Source organism: Alligator sinensis, unplaced genomic scaffold, assembly GCF_000455745.1.
Source record: "Alligator sinensis unplaced genomic scaffold, ASM45574v1 scaffold228_1, whole genome shotgun sequence".
NCBI classification, from domain to species: domain Eukaryota; kingdom Metazoa; phylum Chordata; order Crocodylia; family Alligatoridae; genus Alligator; species Alligator sinensis.
In genome coordinates this window covers 1,682,352-1,703,155 of record NW_005842044.1, presented here as the reverse complement: position 1 = coordinate 1,703,155, position 20,804 = coordinate 1,682,352, and the positions used below count along the sequence as shown (strand labels likewise).

The following is a 20,804-nucleotide window of genomic DNA, read 5'->3' as shown; positions in this document are numbered from 1 at the left end:
ATGGGCAGTGGGGAGCCAGCAGCAGAACAGGTTTCAAGCACCTTTGCATCACGAGGTTTGCTGCAAACGTGGGCTAAACCCTGGCAGGTGGGGAGTCACGCTGCCAGGGCCCGTGTAGAGACCGGTCGGTGCTAGCTGATGTCCCGGTCCATACGGGGAGGTTGTGTGTGTGTGTGTGTGATGAGGAGCAGGGGCCACCCCGGAGCCAAACTCCCCACTTCCCGCAGGGAGGAAGGCTGGGATCCTTCTCCACCCTCCAGCTCAGGTCATGCAGGAGGGCTTGGCCCTGCTGTCTGCGCCTTATCACCCTCTGATCTCTGGATGAGTTAATGGATGGGGCGGGAGGGAGACGGAGCAGCTGCGCTCCAAGCCAGCGCTCTCCCGGCCCCCCGGGGAACTGCAACCCAGGCGCTTTGTCAGCTAAGGCCCTGATTTCTTAACACCAAATTGTCTCTCCTGAATATTTCATGCTGCTTTTAGCAGCCAGTGGCTGGGGCCGCACCTTGGGCCTGGAGCATGGGGGCAACAGAAGCACCATTAATGAAAGGAAAGCCGAGAGAAACTTTTTCCTACTTAAATGATTCTGCATTAGCTGCTCTCCTGAGTCTGGGGGAGGTTTGGGGCCGGGTGGGGTGGGGACTGGTGGCCTTTATGTAGGACCAGTCCAGCCCATAAAGGTCAGCCTGACCCCATATAGGGAGGTCTGCACAAGGGGCAGCTGGGTTTGCCCGTGGGTGGTAGTAGGAGGTATTGATCTCCCCCCCACATCTGTCTCTCATCGATTCTGGGTGGGCTTGCTCCTCTCTTGCTTAAAGAAGGTGCCTCGGCTGGGATGGAGCTTGCGTCTGCACGGTGCGGGTGCTGGGGCTTGGAAATGTGGGCTGGAGGGGTGAGGGGCTGGCTGTCCAGCTGGGAGGCTGTGCAGGGATGTCCTTGCTGTCTCCTTGTTGTGCTGCCCTGCTTCCCTAACCCCACGGGCATCTGCCTCTGAGAGCATCCAGGATCGGGAACACATCAAATCTGGGCTCTTTTAGATCAATGCAGGGAAATGGCCTGGCACAGACCTGCCGTGTAACACGTGAAGTCCTGTGTTGCCCTTGGTAAGGCACCCTGGCTCTGCCTGTTTGCATCGGGCTGAGTGGCTGCAATGAGCCATTCATCCGGTCAGGCACAGGGCAGAGATGGGCCACGGTGCAGGATGAAACCCCGGGCAGTCAGAGACCCCAGGGCTGGGGTTAACCTCAGATCCTGGTTAGGGACTCAGCCAAGTCAGGTAGGCATCATGAGACCGTATAGGACTTTCACTGGCACGTGTGCGGCCAGGACTTGTGCACACAGCTCCGCACGTTCATATGCACATGCAACCCCAGACCCATCTGCACACATGTGTGCACACGCATCTGCCGGCTCCTGGACCCGTGCACACGAACACAGACCCAGGCATGCTCCCTGGCTCTGGCACGCATGTGCACAGACACGTGCGAGCTGGCTCGGGGCAGGGCCATGCCACAGGGAGCTTGCTGTGCGACAGGAACTGCTCTGCAGCCGCAGGCCTTAGTGCACAGACAGTGAGTGACTTCTTGGGGCTGACTGCAGCCTGGTCCCAGTGCCCTGCAGGGGCTGTGTGCCTGCAGTGCTCCCTGTTTGTGCGTTGTGGGAAGGCTAAGAGCAGAGCTCCCTGAGCAGCAGAGGGAGGGACCTGTGCCTTTCCGCGGTCTGGTCCAAAGCTCCCATCTACACCCCCTGGGTTTCTCAGTCTTGCCCTCCTCCCCCCTCTCCCCGCTACCACCCCCAAGGGCTTTTGCAAGAGGAACACGCTTGCATTAGAAGCCCTGCGCCTGCCCCTCCAGGGCAACCCCCCAGCCAGCACACGGGGCCGATCACCGCGAGCTCAGACCATGCCCACGGGCACTGAAAGAATGAATTTATTATGAGGCGTTTCAGGCCACAGAGATCAGCTGAGCATCATGTGGTGTGTGTGTGTGTGTGTGTATGTATATGTGCGTGCGCATGCGTGCAAGCAGCGTGGCTAGGGACTGCTCATGTGCTAACCCATTTCCCAGAGAGGAGTGTACGTGTGTGCACCCGTGCATTCGACCAGCATGGCTAGGGACTGCTAATATGTCGACCCATTTCCCAGAGAGGAGTGTGTGTGTGTGTGTGTGTGTGTGTGTGTGTACAAGCAGCATGGCTTAGGTCTGCTAATATGCTAAAACATTTCCCAGGAAGAAGTGTTTACACGTGTATCTGTGAAGGTGTGTGTGTGCATACAAGCAGCAAAGCAGCATGGCTAGGACTGCTCATATGCTAACCCATTTCCCAGGAAGGAGTGTGTGTGTGTGTGTGTGTGTGTGTGTGTGTGTGTGTGTGATGTATTTGAAGGGGTGTGTGTAAACAAGCAGCAAAGTAGCATGGGTGGGGACTGCTAATGCTCTAACCCATTTGTCATAGAGAGGGGTACAGATGTATGTGTGTACATGTATACACAGGCATTGTGGCTAGGGACTGCTAGTATCCTAACCCATTTCCCAGAGAGGGGTAGCGGGGTGGTGTGCGTGTGTGTGAGAGTGCGAGTGAGTGTGCATGGACAGGCAGCCTAGCTAGGCCCTACTAGTCTTCTGCCCCATCCCCTGGGGAAGAAGCGTGGGGGTGGGGGAGCAGGCCCGGCTCGCCCGCCCGGCTCTGGGGCGTCCTTTATTTGTTCACAAACATTTCTTCCTCCCGTAATGAAAAATTACCGAGAGGGGTGATTAGGAAATTCAGCCGCGGAGGCGCGCCTGTGACTGAATGTGGGAGCCTGCTGCGCCGTGCCGACCAGGGTGTAATTACCCCAAGGGGGGTTGTCAAGGGGGAAGGGGCGGGATTGGTGCTTGATCGGGGACCCAGCAGAAAATTCATCTAAGCTATTAGCTTGTAATTACAGAGCACCGAGGTAGCAGGCCTGAGGTCTGGTGTCTGAGAAGAGCCAGGGATGAAAGGAAGGAGTAATTATGGAATCCGCAGGAGGCAGGCAAAGTGCTGATTAGTAATGCTTCTTGAACCATTTATTGGCCATGGGGGTGGGGTGGGACACAGATACCATATTTAATAGGCTAGAGGAGGCTGGCTTCCCAGCTCAGGCGAAGGTCGGTGCTGCTGGGCGGGGAGGGGGTGCAGGGAACCCAGGTCAGAGGAAATTTCCTGGCAGTCCACCAAGTGATTTGGGAATGGGAAGGACCTGCCCTGCACGGTGCAGCTGCCTGTGCCCCATGACCTGCGCTTGCAGGGCCTGCTTGGACTCCTATACCCATGCACCCTGCCGGGTATGTCGAGACCCACCCAGCTGGATCCAGACAGACGGGACACCTCTCTCGTGTGCTGTGCCCTGTGCACGCGGTGCCGTTGTGCCCGTACCCCCTTCCCACAGCCATCTCGGCTCCCCCCGGCTCCGGCGTGTACAGTGCCAGGCAGGGGACCCCCACCGCAGAGGCCACCCCCGCAGCCCTCATCCATCACGGCCCCGCGCGCTGAGGATTTTATTCCCAGCTGTTAGTATAATGAATTTACATGAGCTGATCATGTCGACAAGGCTCCAGTCAATGGCTGAAAGCGCTGAAGTTAATAAATGCCTGTATAATGAGGGCAGAGGCGAGCGGGGGCCAGAGGAGAAGGGACAGAGCGCCGCAGCTTGCTCCCGGTCCCCTGGGGCCACGGGGGCCAAAGATTAATCAATGCTGAGTGGTGCTCTGGCACCCCGATGCTCCCCTGCCTTCTCCATGCCACAGCTGGCCCGGCCCTGTCCTCTTGTGGCGCGGCGATCCTCCTCCTTGGAGATGTTGTGATGGCTGCTGTGCCGTTTCTTTCCTTCCAAAGCATCTCCCCACCCCACGCACGTACAAAGGGCCACGGGGCAGGCCAGCTGCCTTCTTCCCGGATCTCCCCCAGCTGATGCCCCATTGCTCAGGGCAGCATGGGGTCCCTAGAGACCTGCAAAAGGCAGAAGGGACGTCCTGTCCCGTTGCAGTGGGTTTCTTCTGAGCAAAGGCAGGTGGGCTGGTACCTTAGAGACTAACTGGTTCAGAGAGCTTTCATAGGCAGCAGCCTGCTTCTGTAGATATGGAGGCACTTGCAGAAACCTGCGGTTTTGAGGAGGGTTTTAATTCTGCCGGGCTTTTACTTTTCCCTACTATATTCGAAATTCATGTCCGGCTTGACGGGGTCTGGTTTGGCTGCAGAGCCAGCGGCACCGCGGCCTTGCCCCGTCCAGCGCTCCAACGATCAGTGAACATGTTGGCGAAAGGAAGTCTGTGTGAAAGCATTGGTGCTACACCCGGCTACGCACACACTCCTCCACGGGCCAGTCGAGTGCCCTCGGCGTGCAAGCTGAGCCAAGCAGCTCTCAGATTTGACACAACCGCTGTTTCTGAGACCTGGCGGTGTTGTGACAGACACAGACTGGACCTTAGCTTCCAGCCTCCTGGGTTTTACCTGGAAACACGGGGCTTTTTGGGGAGAAAAGGCTGAGGGAACTGGACAAAGTACTTTCTGAGGGCTGGAGATGAGGGGTGTTTAGCAAGGGCTTGTGCCCGTGTAGTGGGAGAGGACAGGGGGGTTTGAAGGCGCCTGGGCCTGGCTCTCAGTCTTGCCCCAGGGGCAACTGGTGCCTCCCGAGTCTGGGGGCACCAGATCGCCGATGGGGGTGGACGGTCCCCCAGCAGCCGATTGCCGAGCCAGCGGTGAAACCGGAAATGCACTTCCAGTTTCACAGCTGGCGCTTCCAGGGGGTGCACGGCCGATCTCAGGGGGTGCACGTGCACCCGCGTCACATGTGCACCCCCTACACATCACCAGTGCCCGGGTCTGGTTTTCCTTGCTCCCTTGAGGAGGAAGCTTGGTCAGGCAAGTTGGCCCGCACCCAGCTTTGGCTTCACACCCACCTGCCCTGTCCTCTCCCCATGCGCCCCTGCTCTCATGTGGGGGCCTGGCAGTGCCTCCTACCCCGTGCCCGCCTGGGGAGGGGAAGTGCTAATTTTAGCTTGGAGTTAACGAAGCTGCTCATTGGAAATGCTATTTGCAGTGACCTGACATCAGCAGCATGGCTGCAAAGGCTCAGAGCCCCGGAGCATCCGGTGCCGACATGACGGAGGGCGTACGCCCACCCCGGCGGGGCAAGATGGTGTCTGCTCTGCTCGGGCCATTTTTCCCCTTGTCCCTGAGGCTCAAAGCTTTCCTGGGCGGCGAGGGGGCTGCGGGGCTCGGTGGGCACAGCTTTTGGGTGTCACACCCCCAGCCGGAGCAGCACCGGGGCAGTGGAGCCGGGGGGCAGCCCTTCCAGAGCCCGGCGAAGGGTCAAGCGCCCGGATCAATGCCGCCTGAGACGCGCTCAATAGGGCTGGCCGCGGCGCTGACAAAACACCACTGTTATCTAAAAGCAGCCCTGGCTATTACCGATCAGCTGGGGCCATGTGACTGAGCAGCAGCTGTTAGGCCGAGAGTGTCAGCTTGTTTTCTGCGGGCAACAGTGCCTGTGTGCTGTTGCTTTGTTAGATAAGCTCCCGGGCGCTGGCGGGGAAGAATGGGGCTTCCCTGAGCCCTCGCTCCCGCTCGCTTTTATCAGCACCCCCGTCCCGCGGATGCCGCCCGTCGTCCTGCTCTCTGTAAGCGCTCGACTCTCGCCGGGGCAGGGGGTCTCTTGGGGGATGGAGCTTGCCCCTCCGGACAGCACCTCCCTTCTTCCCCCGAAGAGCTGAGGCCGTGGGGGTGGAAGAGAAGACGCGGGATCTTTCCTCCTCCTTCCCTGGATAAAAGGCTGAAAGTCCAAGGGCTCGTCTCAGCGTTGGGCTGCAAATGCACGCCGGAGCTGCCTGACTCTGCAGCAGGGCCCGGGCTGTCCTGCTTGTGGCTTTTACTCCTTCCCCCCGCCTCTCCCTTTCCCTTCCCTTCCTGCATGGCTCCGGGAAAGTTTGCAGCTCGTGATGCAGGCGGGGTCTGAATGAGGTGCGTGGGGCTGGGGATGGTTTGGTCTTTGGGGCGGCTCTGGAAGGGGGTGCCATCTGCCTCCAGGGTCAAATCAGGGGGGAAGAGTGCGGCTCGCGAGTGTGATGTGCCCCAGCGCCAAGCGAGGTGTGTGTTTGTGTGTGTGTGCATACAAGCAGCATGGGCAGGGCCTGGGATAGACCAGTCCCCTGGGGATGGAAATTCGTGGCTTCCTTATCTCCCCTAAATGACTGAAGGTGTTTGTTCCCCTGCCAGAGCTTCTGAGCACCCTGGGGAACAGGGCCCGTTCACACTGGGATCCCTGCAGTGCGGTGTCCCTAAGACCAAAACTCAGGAGCTACCTCCCAGCAAAGCCATGCAGCTGGCACCTCGGGGTAGGGCACCAGAGGGCACGCTGGGAGCCTCCGGTCTTTGCCCCCCATTTCCTTGTGTGTAACATGGAGATCTTTGCACGGCGCTTCTTGCCCCTGTTGCTGGAAAGGGGCTGTGTCGCTGCTGGTGGCAGATGGATGCAGGGGTACTGGGTTGCTCCGTGGCAGCATCTTGCCCCAGCCCTGGTTTGTTGGTGACCTCTGCTCCACTGACCCGGGCTTGTTCTTGTCCTTGTTGCAGGCATGAGCCATGAGCCAAAGTCGCCTTCACTAGGAATGCTCTCGACAGCGACCCGGACCACAGCCACCGTCAGCCCCCTCACCCCTTCCCCTCTCAATGGCTCGCTGGTGCCCAATGGCAGCCCCGCCGCCAACAGCACTTTGTCCGTCCAGTCTGCGCCTTCCTCCAGCTTCGCCGCCGCGCTGCGCAAACTCGCCAAGCAAGCAGAGGAACCCCGAGGTAAGAGAGGAAGTGGGGGATCGGCCGGGGCACACAGGGCTTCTGCGTTTCCCCAGCATCGCTGACCCTGGCATCTCCTAGCTCTTTGCAAACCTGGCTCACAAACCGCTTCTCACAGTGACGCAGCTGCCCTAGGTCCTGGAGCCGAGAGGCAGCCGCTTCTGGGGTGGAACACAGCAGGATCATTCAGCCAGGGCTGAGATGCAACTGCCTCTGGGGTAGCGCATGGCAGCTGGTTGGCAGCATGTGGCCTTGCTGCACAGTAAAAGAAAGGAGGCTTTTTCTAACTGGATGGGGGTGGGGGCCTGCGCAAAGGACTCTCAGGGTCACTGGTACAGTCCCATAGGAAGCGGTTATGTGCCTGTCACCCTGCCATCTGGCCACAGCCCTGTTACTTCAATGAGTGCAAGCTCCTGTTTGGGCAGCAGCAACCAGATGCCCCTGGACCTGCTCCCACTGTCATTTAAACCCTGCCCCACGTTAACCCTGCGGGCGCCCTGCCCTGGAGGTCAGGTGCCCTTGGGCTCTGGCCAGCTTACACGGAAAGCATATGCTGCGGCTGGGACACTGTGTGAGGAACAGTGTGTCAGTGCGCCGAGCACCGCCTGGCCTGGGCAGGGGCTCCTGGATGGAGGAGGGTGCAGGGCTTGCTCTGGATCACAGTTAGCTTTAATAATATAACCCCTCTCCCTGCCATGGCTGGGGCCTCTGGGAACCATGCTGTGCTTGGCTTTGCAGGCTTCCCTGGGCTGCGATCCCAGGTGCTTCAGGCTGTAGCCTGCCTGAGGTCAGCTCAGAGGCTCTTTGCTAGTTTCTTGATACCCCCCTGGCCAAGAGGACACCCCCTGCCCTGGCAGCGACAGGAGTCCTAGACAGATGCTTTGCTCTGGCCAGGGATAAGGAGAACCAACAGGGTCTTTGCTTTCCACATTGCAAAGGGCATAACCCAAGCAGGGATCTTCTGCATGCACCTCCCCTGGCCAGGCCTCTGGATCTGTCAGCTGAGAGTGCACAGACCTGCTTTTCCACTGGTAATTCTCCTCCTAGCTGGGGAGGCATGGGGGGAGGGGATAAAGAGGTCAAGGCAGGCAGCTTAGGGGTGTGAGACTGTGAACTAGCCTGAAAAGAGCATCAGTCTCCAGGCAGACAAAGTTCTTTGGGTAAATCTGATATCTTTTATTATCAGTCTCCAGGTGCATTTATCAAGATGATCACCCATTTTTGCATATGGAAATCTCAGGGCTGTGCACACGCTCAGTGGCTGCACATTCCCCCAGCCCCTTACTTCTTATGTCGGCACCCAGCAGCCCAGGGGGGCATTCAGGGTGAATGCAGGCTAGGGGCTGGTATCCTGGGTACAAAGCATGGTGCCCGCCCCATGCCAGGAGAGGCAGCCTGTTCACAGCTCTGCCGCAGGCGCCCCAGGCTTTACTGACTCAGACAGGCCTGGAGCTCGGCCCCAGAGGGGTGGGAATCCTGCCAGCCTGTGCAGCAACCCTGTCCTGGGAGGCTGGGCATCCTGCGTGACCTGCTCTTATCCTGTTTGCATTGGGCAGGCCAGGGACAGGCTGCATCTCAAGATGTTGGCAAGGCTTGTCCATATTTTAGCAGGCAAAAGCCACCTCCAACAAGTGCAGCAGTGTGGCCAAGGATCTCCTCCTCCTCCTGGGATCTCCATGGAGAAAGCCATCTTGAGTGCACAGCCAAGAAGGGCCCGGACACACAACACACTAATACCAGAGCAGGCAGGACCAGGCAGACCAGTTCCCTTGGAGCAGGCATCACACTTTTCTTCTGCACTATGGCTATACCCCGCTGCTGGGTTTGCCCTCAGCAAAGACCTGCCCCGGGGTGGAAGCAAACACACGGCACTTACCCCAGGGGAATTTTACCCCTGGCTTTTCCCTGGAGAGCTCTGCGCTCTGTCCCAATACGATGCACAAGTGCGGAGTGCTGTGTCTCGTGCTGTCTTGCTCACGCCACCAATAGGGCAGGTTACACCTGCATAAATGCCTGGCTTTAGCGTGTCACCTCCCCGGGCTGCTGGGAGCTGCTCTGAGCCGGGAGCAGGATCCCAGCTGGTTTCGGAGGGCATTGCCAAACCCTCTGTGGGACCGGAGCATGGGAGAGGTGCTGCAGCCAGTCTCAACAACCGTGAGCAGGGACGTTGATTCAGCTGGTGCTGCCAGAGTTAGCTCCTAGGGACCAAGCCGGCAAAGGGGGCAAAGCTAGAGCAGAAGGTGCTTGGCCCCGGGACCCACAGGGAGGCTGTCACAGTGGAAAGGGGGTGCATGGAAACTGCTGTCCCATTCTGTCCCAGCCAGCTCCCCGTGGTGCCCACCCCCGTTCAGCAGAGCCCAGCGCCCCACGTCCACCCCCATCCCCCTGCCCTCTTCAAAGCTGCCATCTCCCGCCCCCTCCCTCCATCTCCTGCCTCCCTGGCGGAAAGCTCCCTCTTTATTTTTAGCCCTCGGATGGCGTTCGCTCTCGCCGCCGTTTCACGGGCTAATGTCTTTCCTCGGCGTCGTGTCTCGAGGGGGCAGTTTAGAAATTCAATTCAGACGGAGTAATCCAAATGCCGTCTCATTTGCCGCGCCCCGAGAGGAAGCACGGGGAGAAGAGAGTCTGTCCTTCCCCGCAATGGGCTGCTTCGCTTCAGTGCAATGTGATTTTTCCTAAGGCTCTGAAATGTGTTCGTGCACCCGCCGAACTGCCCTGCTAAATAACAGAGTCAGCGACGGCTGGGCGCCGGCGCCAGGAGACGCACGGCTGAGTATTTGTCTCCGTAATGGGCTATTTAACGGGAGCCCAGCCCGAAGGAGCACATGGCCCCAGCAGGAGGACGCAGGGTGCGACTGCGGCAGGCTCCAGGCTTGGAGACGTGGCCCAGGAGAACAAAGGGCGCGAAGGACCTGCTGGAGGGTGGAGCTGGCAGGCTGGATCATGCCCACACGCGCCTCTGGGATGGCAGTGCTGTAGCGAGGGGTCTTGGACCCGGGATGCAGGGTGACAGGACGGCTGTCGAGGCCTGACAGCCGTCCTAACAACATCTCCCAGTGGGTTGTGAGTGCAGCTTGGCTGGGAGGGGACGCAGAACGATGCATCCATCCATGCCTTGTTGCAGGGCGCTAAGACGGGAATGCCTGGGGGAAGGAGGCTTCTCTAGGTGTTACGGCTCCATTTCTCTCTCCCAGTGGGACCCAGGTCTGGCACTTGTGGGGCCGGCATCTCTCTTTGTAGCCAGAGCTCCCATTGGAGCCAAGCCAGTTGCCTGTGGTTCTCGTAGGGATGGAGTGGCAGCTCCCAGCCTGACCTGCTAATCCTGGATCAGGGCAGGCAGGTCACGGCACTACGGCGCTGATCCTATTAGGGGAGCGCTGCCCGCTGCCTCTTCCGTGCGTGCTGGAGCCCCCGGAGCCAGCCGGGCAGAGGTGATATCCCCGCAGGCGCAGGGGACTCAGCCCTGTCAGCTTCCCTGTGCCGCTCTCCCAGCCCCTCCTGGGCTGCGCAGCATTTCCCTGCCTGCCACCTGGTCGGCAGCCCATCTGTTGTATACGGGGCGGGCTGATTTTCTTCTCTCTCCTCCCGTCACAGCGAGAACACGGCTTGGCTCTCGGGAAGGGCAGGCGGCTCCGGAGGGAGGGAGGGAGGGAGGGAGGGCGGCGTGGGATGGGGTTGGGGGGCTCCAGGCTGCAGCGTCCATCACTATGCAGCACTTCCCAGCTCCTAGGGCCAGCAGGTGAACAGTTGAGCAGAATCAAAGGGTCTGATCAGACCTTGAGACATCGGGGAGAGATGGATCACCACGGGAGAGGATTAGCCGATAATGAAGGTGGAAATTACCTGTCCTCTCCGAGGAGCGCATTAATCACACACGCAGACCCTTCTTGGCAGAAAGGGAGCTGCTTGCGGGGGTGGCGGCCCCTGCCCCATGCTGGCTCCCTCTCACGGGGAGAGGAGAATCAATTGTGGGATGCGATGCATGCCCCCCCGAACCCCCTTCCCCGCGCAGCCCCGCCCCCCTGCTTAGCCCTTCAAACGTGGCATTAGCGGATGGTGACATTGATTTCCAGATGCTCGAGTTTTTCTCTCCCGAGCTCCCGCTCCCCTCACGTACGCCGCCGTTTTTCCCTCCCCAGCCGCGCGCAAATGCCGGGCCCAGCAAATTGGGCTCCTAATGAAAAGCCACATTTTTTCCCTGTTGATTTAGATTTAACTACTGTATAATTTGATTGCCAAATCCTTCCTCATCGTCGGGTTTCTCCGCCTGCGTGGCTCTCTGAGACGGATTGTCTTCCAGACGTGTGATATCTGAGATTACGGTGGGGGGAGAACGGGGGCTCGGCGATAGGAAGCGGAGGGGGGCGATGGGTGCCGGCTCTCCCTTCGCCAGGGGGCCAAGCCGGCTGGTTTTGCAATCGCCGACGCTGGACCCGGCTGCCGTGTGCTCTCGGCTCGGATCGGACGTGCCTGGGATCACGTCTGAAAGGCTCACGCCCTAATGGGTCTTTATGCTCTGCATGAAACCGTGGCAGATCCAGCGCCGGGGTCCTTTGCTTTCCAACCCCAGATTAGCAAGGCAGCGTTGCCAAAGCCTTGAGGCTGGGAAAGGAGGGCTGTGCTCGGGAGTAGGTCCTCGGGCATAGCTGGGTGTGGGCAGGCACGAAGACTCGCGGTCCATGAACACCCGCTTTGTCTCTGGAGGCCCAAACTGGGTACAAGACGCTGGGTGTGAGCCCAGCCACATAATCCCTGACCACGAGCTACACAAGGGAGTTGGACTGGGATTTTCTTTCTCCTGGTCAACAGCTCAATACAAAACACAGGGAACAACAAGGGCTGGGCAGGGGCACGTTGCCCGGTGGAGATTAGAGCCACACGCTTCCTCCCCCATTTTTTGAGGGGGGGCATGCGGGCTCGGAGGGGCGGGAGCCAGTTCCTAGGAGCAGAGGGCTGCTTCGCATGGCTCTTGGGATCAAGCTGGTGCAAATTAAGCTCTCCGAGTTCAAAGCGTGTGCAACGAGGTTTGCAGCGTGGAGCGAAGCTGACACCCAGGAGGCATCTCCCTGAGCTGCAGAGACGCCCTCCGGACCTCCAGGTCTCTCTCGGGGTCTCCAACAATTCAATGGTTGTCAGTGCTGCGGTCTCCTGGGGACAACTTTGGCCTGGTTCTTGGCCGCTTCCCCTCCCACCCTGCATCTCGCTTTGGGTTGTAGGTTGAAGTTTGGGCAGTCTCTTAGGGGGGTGTGTGTGGGTAGCACCCGGCTCTGCAGAGTTCCAGTCTCAGGTGAGGCAACAGGGGCAGCCCTTACAAATCACAGTGACTGCGTTGGGTCGGCAGGCTCTGAGTTGGGACTACTCCTCTTCCCCCATGTATGGCCCTGCTTCCAACCCGGATTCGCTGGTATTGGCCTGAGGGCTGCTTTCACCCAGGCTAGTAACCCCCACACTTAATTTGGCTGCATCTTCGCTGTAGTCCTGATGGTCCTCCAGTGCCTTCCCAGTCATTGAGTCCTTGATAATGAGAGTTGGAAGGGACCTCAGGAGCTCACATCTAGTCCAGCCCTCTGCTCAAAGCAGGACCAGCCCCAACTACATCATCCCAGCCAAGGCTTTGTCCAGCCAGGTTTTAAAAACTTCCAAGGATGGAGAGTCCACCACCTCTCTGGGTGACCTGCTCCAATGTTTTACTACTCTCCTAGTGAGAAAATTCTTCCTAATATCCAACCTAAACCTCCCTTGCTGCAACTGGAGCCCATTGCTCCTTGTTCTGCCCCCACTGAGACCAGTCCAGTCCAGCTCCACTTCAGGTTGCTATTAAGTCCCCTTCCAGTCTCCTCTTCTCTAGACTAAATAAGCCCAGTTCCCTCAGTCTTTCCTCATCAGTCATGCCCCCCAAACCCCTCACCATTTTCATTGACTGTCTCCCATTTATCCACATCCTTTCTGTAGTGGGGGGCCTAAAACTGGACACAGGACTCCAGATGTGACCTCCCCAGTGCTGAATAGAGGGGAATAATTACTTTCCTGGCCCTACTGGCAGCACACCTACCAATGCAGCACAGGATGCCATTAGCCTTCTTGGCAACAAGTGCACACTTGGCTTATATTCAGCTTATTGTCCACTGCCACCCCCAGGTCCTTTTCTGCGGAGCGGCTGCCCAGCCAGTCAGCCCCAGCCTGCACCGGTGCATGGGATTGTTCCCTTCTAAGTGCAAGACTTTGCACTTGTCCTTATTGAAACCCATGAGATTTCTTTTGGCCCAGTCCTCCCATTTTTCCAGGTCACTCTGAATCCTAGCCCTACCCTGCGGCATATCTACTGCTCCCACCAGCTTGATGTCATCTGCAGACTTGCTGAGGGTGCACTCCATGCCATCGTCCATGTCGTTAATGAAGACATTGAAGAAAACCGGCCCCAGGACCAACCCGGTGGGCTGCACTTGATACCGGCTGCCAACTAGACATTGAGCCATTGATTACTACTTCCTGAGCCCGATGCTCCAGCCAGTTTTCTATCTACCTTACAGTCCATTCATCCAGCCTGTACTTCTATAGCTTGCCTGCATGAATGCTGTGGGAAACCATATCAAAAGCCTTGCTAAAATCAAGGTATACCACATCCTCCGGTCTGCCCGCATCCACAGAGCCAGTCATCTCATCATAGAAGACGATCAGGTTGGTCAGATATGACTTGCCCCTGGTGAATCCATGCTAGTCCTAATCACCTTCTTCTCCTGCAAGTGCTTAGAAATGGATTCCTTGAGGATCTGCTCCATGATTTTTCCAGGGACTGAGATGAGGCTGACCTTGTTTGTAGTTCCCTGGATCCTCCTCCTTCCCTTTCTTAAATATGGGCACTGTTTTTGCCCTTTTCCAATCATCTGGGATCTCTCCTGATCACCATGAGTTTTCACAGAGGATGGCCAGTGGCTGTGCAGTCACATCAGCCAACTCCCTCAGCACCCGCAGCCCCATGGACCTGTACGCATCCAGCTTTTCTAAATAGTCCCTAACCTCTTCTTTCACCTGCCCTCCTCCCCAGACTGTGCAGCCTGGTGCAGTAGTCTGGGAGCTGACCTTGCCTGTGAAGACTGAGGCAAAAAAGGCACTGAGCACTTCAGCCTTTTCTGCATCCTCTGTCACCAGGTTGCCTCCCCCGTTCAGGAAGGAACCCACACTTTCCCTGACCCTCCTCTTGCTACCGACATACTTGTAGAAACCCTTCTTGTTCCCCTTTGCATCCCTTGCTAGCTGAAACTCCAATTGCGCTTTGGCCTTCCTGACTTCATCCCTGCATGCCTGAACAAAGCTCTTATATTCTCCCCTAGTTATTTGTCCAAGTTTCCACTTCTTATAAGCTTCCTTTTTGTGATTTAGTTTCCTGGAGAGTTCCTTGCTAAGCCAAGCTGGTCGTCTGCCATACTTGCTAGTCTTCCTGTACATTGGGATGGTTTGTTCTTGCACTCTCAGGAAGTCTTCTTTCAAGTCCAGCCAGCTCGCCTGGACCCCTCTCCCCTCGGTCTGGCTTCCCAGAGGATCCTGCCCAGGAGGTCTCGCAGTCTGCTTTTCTGAAGTCCAGGGTCCTTACTTAGCTGCTCTCCATCCTTCCTTTCTTCAGGATCCTGAACTCAAGTCATCTCATGGTCACTGCTGCCCCAGTTGCCATCCACTACTACATTCCCCACCAACTCATTCGTGTTTGCGAGCACCAGATCAAGAAGAGCACGGCCCCTAGTTGGCCGCTCCAGCATTTGCACTAGAAAGTTGTCCCCAACGCTCTCCAAAAAATTCCTGGCTTGCCTGTGCATTGCTCTATTGCCCTCCCAGCAAAGGTCCGGGGGATTGAAGTCCCCTATGAGAACCAGTCCTCATGCACCCCCCCCCCCGCACAAGGACAGACAGCTCCTCCCATAGTTTGCTAAGGAGGAGTCCTAGAGTGGCGCAGCTCCCTGCTGCGCTAGGAACTATGGGATAGGCCCCCAGAAGCCAGAGGAGCCCAGCACTGGTGCAGGCACAAGCACTCAGGTCCGGCTTTGCAGTGGGCTCTGCTCGCGGCCAGGCAAACCCAGGAGTCCTGACTCCTAGCCCCCCGCTGTGCCCTTGGCATGGGAGCAAGAAGACGGACAGTGAGCCTGGCCTTCCCGAGTCACCTTCAGCGATACTGGCTACCCCTCTTTAACCTGGAAGCGTCACCGCGGTGGACATCCACGCTCGGGCCGCTTTGTCGTGTGACTCCAGCTATCGCAGTGCCGGACGCGAGTTCAAACCATCCCGTGGCCCTTTTTTTTGGCCGGCCAGAAACCTGTCTCTTTTCTTGCTTCGAGTTCATCCCCGCAAGGAGGAGCAGCAGAGAGGGGGGCTCGGCGGCACAAAGGAGGCACCGAGGCCTCATCAGCTGATTGCTTTGTACACTCCCGGGTCTGGCTCGCTCCCCCCAGCCCCCCTTCGGGGTCTCAGCTGTTAATTACATTTGCCTGTCAGCCTCGCCTGCTAATCTGCTATCACCGAGCGGAAAGCGGGAGGTCAAACAACAAAGGTGACACCGTCACACTGCGCCTCTTGTCATCTCCAATCCAGATTAGTCTCATTGACTAACTCCTGGCTGAATACCACCAGTTAATTATAACGATCACAAACCCTCCCGTTTAAAGCCACACAGCGAGAATTAAGGTTCTGAAGTAAGACTTTAGCTTCATTAATTGCCCGGCTCATTGTGATGGTATTGATTGTTAACGCTATCGCGTGGTGAGTAATGGCTTCCCAGCTCAGAGGGGATTAGGCTGCTAATTGTTGTTGGCCTTGCGCTGACAAGATAGACTTCAGTGGGTGTCAAATCCGTATCGGCTGCTTCCTTTGTGGTGGGCAGCCTTTCTCTCCCCAATTCTCGCCGCTCTCGAAAATGAAAGCAATTCGAAGTGACTCAGGAATAATTAATAAGGCAGATTCACTCGCAGCGACGCTCCCCGCATGGGCTCGGTGGGATTGCTTCTCCGCTCACCCTTCCCGTCTCACTCCTTCCCCCAGCTAACCAGGCCAAGTCCGCTGGACGTCTCGCTGGGTGAACCGTTGCCTCTCTGCTCCTCCACTCCCATCCCCATTGCACTCTCCATCTCGGAGGAGCTCGCTTCGGCTCACGCACCTGGCCGAGAGCATCCCACCTCCATAGGGTTAGGGTGTAGGGTGAAAGCCAAGGGGGATTTCATTCCTCATTACCTGATGGCAGTGTTGTTACCTCGTAGTTCCTGAGCCCTTTGCATGAGGTTTCCCCCCCAAGGAGAGCTTTACATAGGCCTATGAGCAAGATGAGTGCAGTAGGGTTTGCACAGCGGCGATGGACAGCTCTTGTTGGAGCTGAGCTCTCGTTGGGATCGTGGGACCCTCTCGTCTCCTAATGCTGGGACTAGACTCGGTGGTCTGGAAGGTCCTTCCCATCCAAGCTGAGGCTTTCTTTGTCCCTCCTGAGAGTGCATTACACCTCCAGGCCCCTTTTCTGTAGCAGGGGGTGAGAAATAACAGGGCTGGCACCAGACCCATCTCTGTGCCATGCCCAGAGCTCAGGCGCTGCTTGTGGACCAGGGAACGGGACCGATGCAGGAGAGCAGGCATGACGTTCACCTCTTCCTTGCTGGCTTGAGTGCGGCGACGTGACGGTCCCCGGTAGGCAGGGAGCGCTCTGGCTATCGGAGCGAGGACCGATCTGCACGCTTGGACCAAATGCTCTGTAGGCATCAAAGGAGCCCACTGGGCATTTGCATCTTTCCACCCACAGAGAACTTGGCCCCTTGTTGGCTGCCTCTGCAAAGGCTGAAGAGGCTCGAGGGCTGCACGAACCCTTTTGCATCCAGAATCAGTCCCGGTAGGCTGGTACCAGCCCTGGCAGGGCAGCGTGGCCTGTCTCGCTGCTACCCAGGTGGCCACGGCTTTGGGGGCTCGTCTCTTGAGCCACACCGCGCCTTTCGTGAGCGCAGGATCTCAGCCCTTCCCAAAGCGGTTTCACGCGCTGGGACCTCGCGGTGCGGTGCCGGATGAGGGCCGCGTGCCCTAGTTAGCATCCCATTTGTATGGCTGCTCCAGCCTTTCTCCGCTCCGCGCGCGCGGCGCTCGCGACTTTAATTCCATTTCAGAGCTTTTATTTTTCCCTTGCAAATATCACCCGCATCCCCAGGGCGGGTGTAATTTAAAATACAGATGTATTATGCAAATAATGGCAGAGCTGGGCCCCAGGGTTGCAGAGAGCGCCGCCACGTTCCCTCCCCGTGTCTCGGAGCGCCGCGGCTCGCTCGGGGGGACGTTTGCGGCCACGGCTGCAAGAGGCGGCTGATTCCTCTTGAAAGAAAGCGGTCACCGTCGCGGGGCGTCGGGCCCCCGGGCGGCACGCGGCGATCGGCCTCCTTCTTGGCTGGCGGCACCACGCGAGTTGGGGTGGAAGAGCAGGTCTGTGCTGGGGGGAAGGCATCCTGGAGCTGAGCCGTTCTCCAGCTCTTCTTTCTCCTTCCTGCGCGACTGCTGCTCGAGTCTTATTTAGTGACCCCTGACTGTTTCCCTGAAGAAATTTGCTGGGAGTATTTGGCTGAGTGGATGACTTACACAACCCCTATTAGACCGGAGAAGGGGTCACCTGAGTATAATAGCATCGCAAGCTTAGCTGCCCTGCCCCGGAGAAGCGCTGCAGCATGGAGGCAGGCAGCTTCTCACCCTGTTATTCTTCGAGTGCTCCTGATGTCCCTGGCAAGGACAAACCCGGTGCCTTGGAGAAGGAAGTATTGCTTTATACGGCCGGTTACCAGCCGCAGGGGGCAGCGGGATCAAAGAGGAGAGCGGGGTTTGGAAAGTAGCTGGGACTTTTTCCGAGCAGAGATAAGGCTGTTGTTCCACATGTTTATATAAAGGAAATCTAATCTCCATGCAGCACACCATGGGGCGATCTCGCCAGGGGTCAGGAAGGAGCCTGCTTTCTTATTTATCTAGCGCGGCCCAGCTAACCAGGCAGTTTGCTCTCTCCCACCGAAGTATCTGGCTGTGGTTTGCGGTCGGGCTGGGACTCGGGGTGTGGACTGGAGAGACAGGTCTGAAAGGACTGTAGTACAACCTCTAGGCTTGTAAGTCACTCCAGCTTCACGGTCACTCGCGGTCAGCTGGGCAAAGGCCCAAAAATATGCCTCTCCTTGCTGATCCTGGAACCGAGGACTCCCCATCTCCCCGCAGCTGCCTTGAGGAACCGCAGGAGAAACCTTGAGGATACCCCGTCCCACCGCAGCTGGCTTGAAAAACCATAGGAGAGACCTTGAACCGCTGGCAGAGGTGACATCCGTGTCCCTGATGTGCACTTCCAGCTACCAGAGGGCCATATAGCCATGCGTCACATGAACCAAGCTCTGAACGGGTCTGGGGGAGATCTCTGAGATGGCTTTAGACCCACTAGTAGTCGCAGAGTCCTGGCAGCGTCCTAGCGGCGTCTGTGCATGTTGGAGGTATGGGGGGGATGTTCATATTGCACAGGTCTGGAGAAGCCTGTCGACATTGAGAGCAAAGGCCTTCGCGCCAGGAGCTGCTTCTGTCCTGGGCACAGGTGCCCTGGCTGGAGAACTCGATGGCAGACACAGCTGTGCCATGCAGAGGCTGAACAGCCCCTCCTGAAAGCCCCCCCAGGTGCAGATGTCCTTGGAAATCACTCCCCTGTGCCAGGGTTTAGGGAGAGAAAAGCTAGGGCCATTTATTCCAGGAAATACAGCCCTGCCCCAGCAAAAGGCTTGCTTTAAAAACCACCCACTCCACTGTGGTTTGGTTCCCCCCACCCCGACACCCAGGACACAGCGCAAAGGGCCCCTGAGCTCTGCTGTAAGCTGCACCCGCTTTCCCAGGGACAGGGCAGAGCGACTGCAGGCCTTGCTGGTACCCGCGGCACGGCCGTGCCGCGTGTCTGTGCCGCGGAGTCGGGGCAGCCAAGCCGGGCTCCGGGGAGCTGCCCCAGAGGGGGCTGGCGCCATGGGGGCGGCGGAGCGCTTCCCAGGGAAGCAGAGACGAGCGGATCCATTCCAGGCCATTTACACAGCGTGCGGCAGAGCCTTTTACCGCTGAGCGAGCACTCCCTAATGAGAGCCAAATGGTTTCCCAGCAGACACCGTCCCTTGCAACGCGCCGACGATGCCGCGCGCTGAACAAAGGGATATTGAATTATAAATAAACAGCTAATGGCTTTTGATGCCTCCGAACCCTTTCAGCCGCCGCGCGGCTCCTTCGTGTGCTGTAGTCCCACTCCCGCCGGGGGGGTGGAGAGCCGGGCAGGTTGAATCCTCTCCTTATGACAGCATGTCGCCTGGGCAGGAGCAACAAGCACTTGATTAACCATCCCTCATCTCGAGGAGCCGTCTGGGTGCCCGGCTTTACCGACCAGCCAGGCCTGGGGACAAATGGACGGAGGGGTCACGGTGCCTGCTGCCTCCGAGAGCCACGTGAAAGGGGTCTGTAGCCTTGGCCGGGCACAGTGCTTCTGGTTCATAGACAAGTACGGCGTCTGCCAGCTCGGCCTGGTTGGCAATGTCTCCCGCCACCGGAAGGCTTGCACCTTGGGGACCATTGCACCCACATTGTTTCACTCCTCTTTGGGTGGAAAAGCCCCTTTTCTCCCATTCAGCCGCAGTGCAAAAGCACAGTCAGCAAAGGGCCCCCTGATTGCACCCTCCGTGTGTCTGCACAGGGAGTTATCGTGGTATTGCTGCAGAGATGGATTTATCCCCAGGAGGACGAGCCCTGAGCTTGCTCTTGTCTGCTTCATGTCCCTGCCCTCTGAGCAGCAAGGGTGGGGTGGACCCAGCACCAGCCTTCAGCCCCCTTGGCATATGCTTGGCGCTGAGCATCTCGCTCCAGGGTTGCCAGCCCGGAGGAGATCACAGTGCCACGATAGTCTCCGTGGGTCTGCGTGCTATCCCCAGCTCTGCTCCTTTGACATAAGAGAGTCCCCTTTTTGGCTTGTCTCCCAACCCAACTCTCAGGTCCTCTCGGGGAGGGCTCCAGTGATGGCCCCCGACACTGGACTCAAGCCCAGTGAGGCTGAGAACAGATGCCAGCCCTTCAAGGGTGTTTCTTAGTGGCTTCGGTGCTTGGCATCCTCAATAGCTGGAGAACCTCTGCACCGTAATGGCATACACTCCTGGGCGCTCCCGTTTCAAAGGCACTCCTAGGTGATGGCTCTGGATGGAGGAGGGTTGCCCAAATGGATGCCATCTACTCTCCCAGCGCCTAGTTGCTGGCCTGGCTGATGGAGCCTGGCTCAGGACCAGCAGGTAACCTTCCTCTGAGCGTCCAGCATGGCAGATATTTATAGGCTGGTTTTGAGGTTCCCCTGCTCACCCCCTCTTCTCTCGCTCTCTTCAAAGGGTCTTCGATAAGCAGCGAGTCTTCGCCCGTCTCCTCGCCAGCCACCAACCACAGCTCCCCGGCCAGCACGCCCAAGCGAGGACCCATGGGCCCCATCATCGTGCCGCCGGGCGGGCACAGCGTGCCGAGCACGCCCCCCGTGGTGACCATCGCGCCGACAAAGACTGTGAACGGGGTGTGGCGGAGCGAAGGCCGACAGGTACCAACCCCTGGGGGCGGGCACGCCACGCACCCCTGACAAGGGATGGGAGCTCTCCCACCTCGAAGACTCAACCGGGCCCCATCTCTTGGGGATTAGCAGAGGGGGGTGGTCCTCTGAAGCAGCTGGCATTGCCCCCTGGCAGAAACAGGGTCCTGGGGCTAGCGGTGTCTTCTGCAAAGCCCCTGGACTGTGCCGCCTCTGCACAGGGCGTGGGGAGCATATCCAGTGTGCAATGGGTGTGGGAGCCCTGCGTGGGTCTGATACGGCGGGCAGGGAGACGGGTAGAGAGTTGCCCCCCTCCCATGCCAGCGTGATAAAGGGTAGCGGGAGGGGCATGGCTTGGGGTTTCTAATCTGCGGGCACCCGGCCGCGCACGTACAGGCGGAGGGGGACAGGCGGGGGCCAGGGGGCCCGG

General features: G+C 58.4%; 1 protein-coding gene across 4 annotated transcripts in view; it reads left to right on the top strand.

The window, feature by feature from the left end:
• Positions 1-20,804, top strand: part of GSE1 (Gse1 coiled-coil protein) — a 194,380-nt gene that overhangs the window by 152,181 nt on the left and 21,395 nt on the right. For all 4 annotated transcript variants that reach the window (XR_003093837.1, XM_025203090.1, XM_025203092.1 and 1 more), the window contains exons 3-4: positions 6,589-6,807; positions 20,187-20,386. Coding sequence is in view for 3 of the 4 variants with exons in the window: in XM_025203090.1 (XP_025058875.1) it covers positions 6,589-6,807; positions 20,187-20,386 (419 nt within the window). In the remaining variant the exon portion in view is untranslated. The remainder of the gene's footprint in view (positions 1-6,588; positions 6,808-20,186; positions 20,387-20,804) is intronic.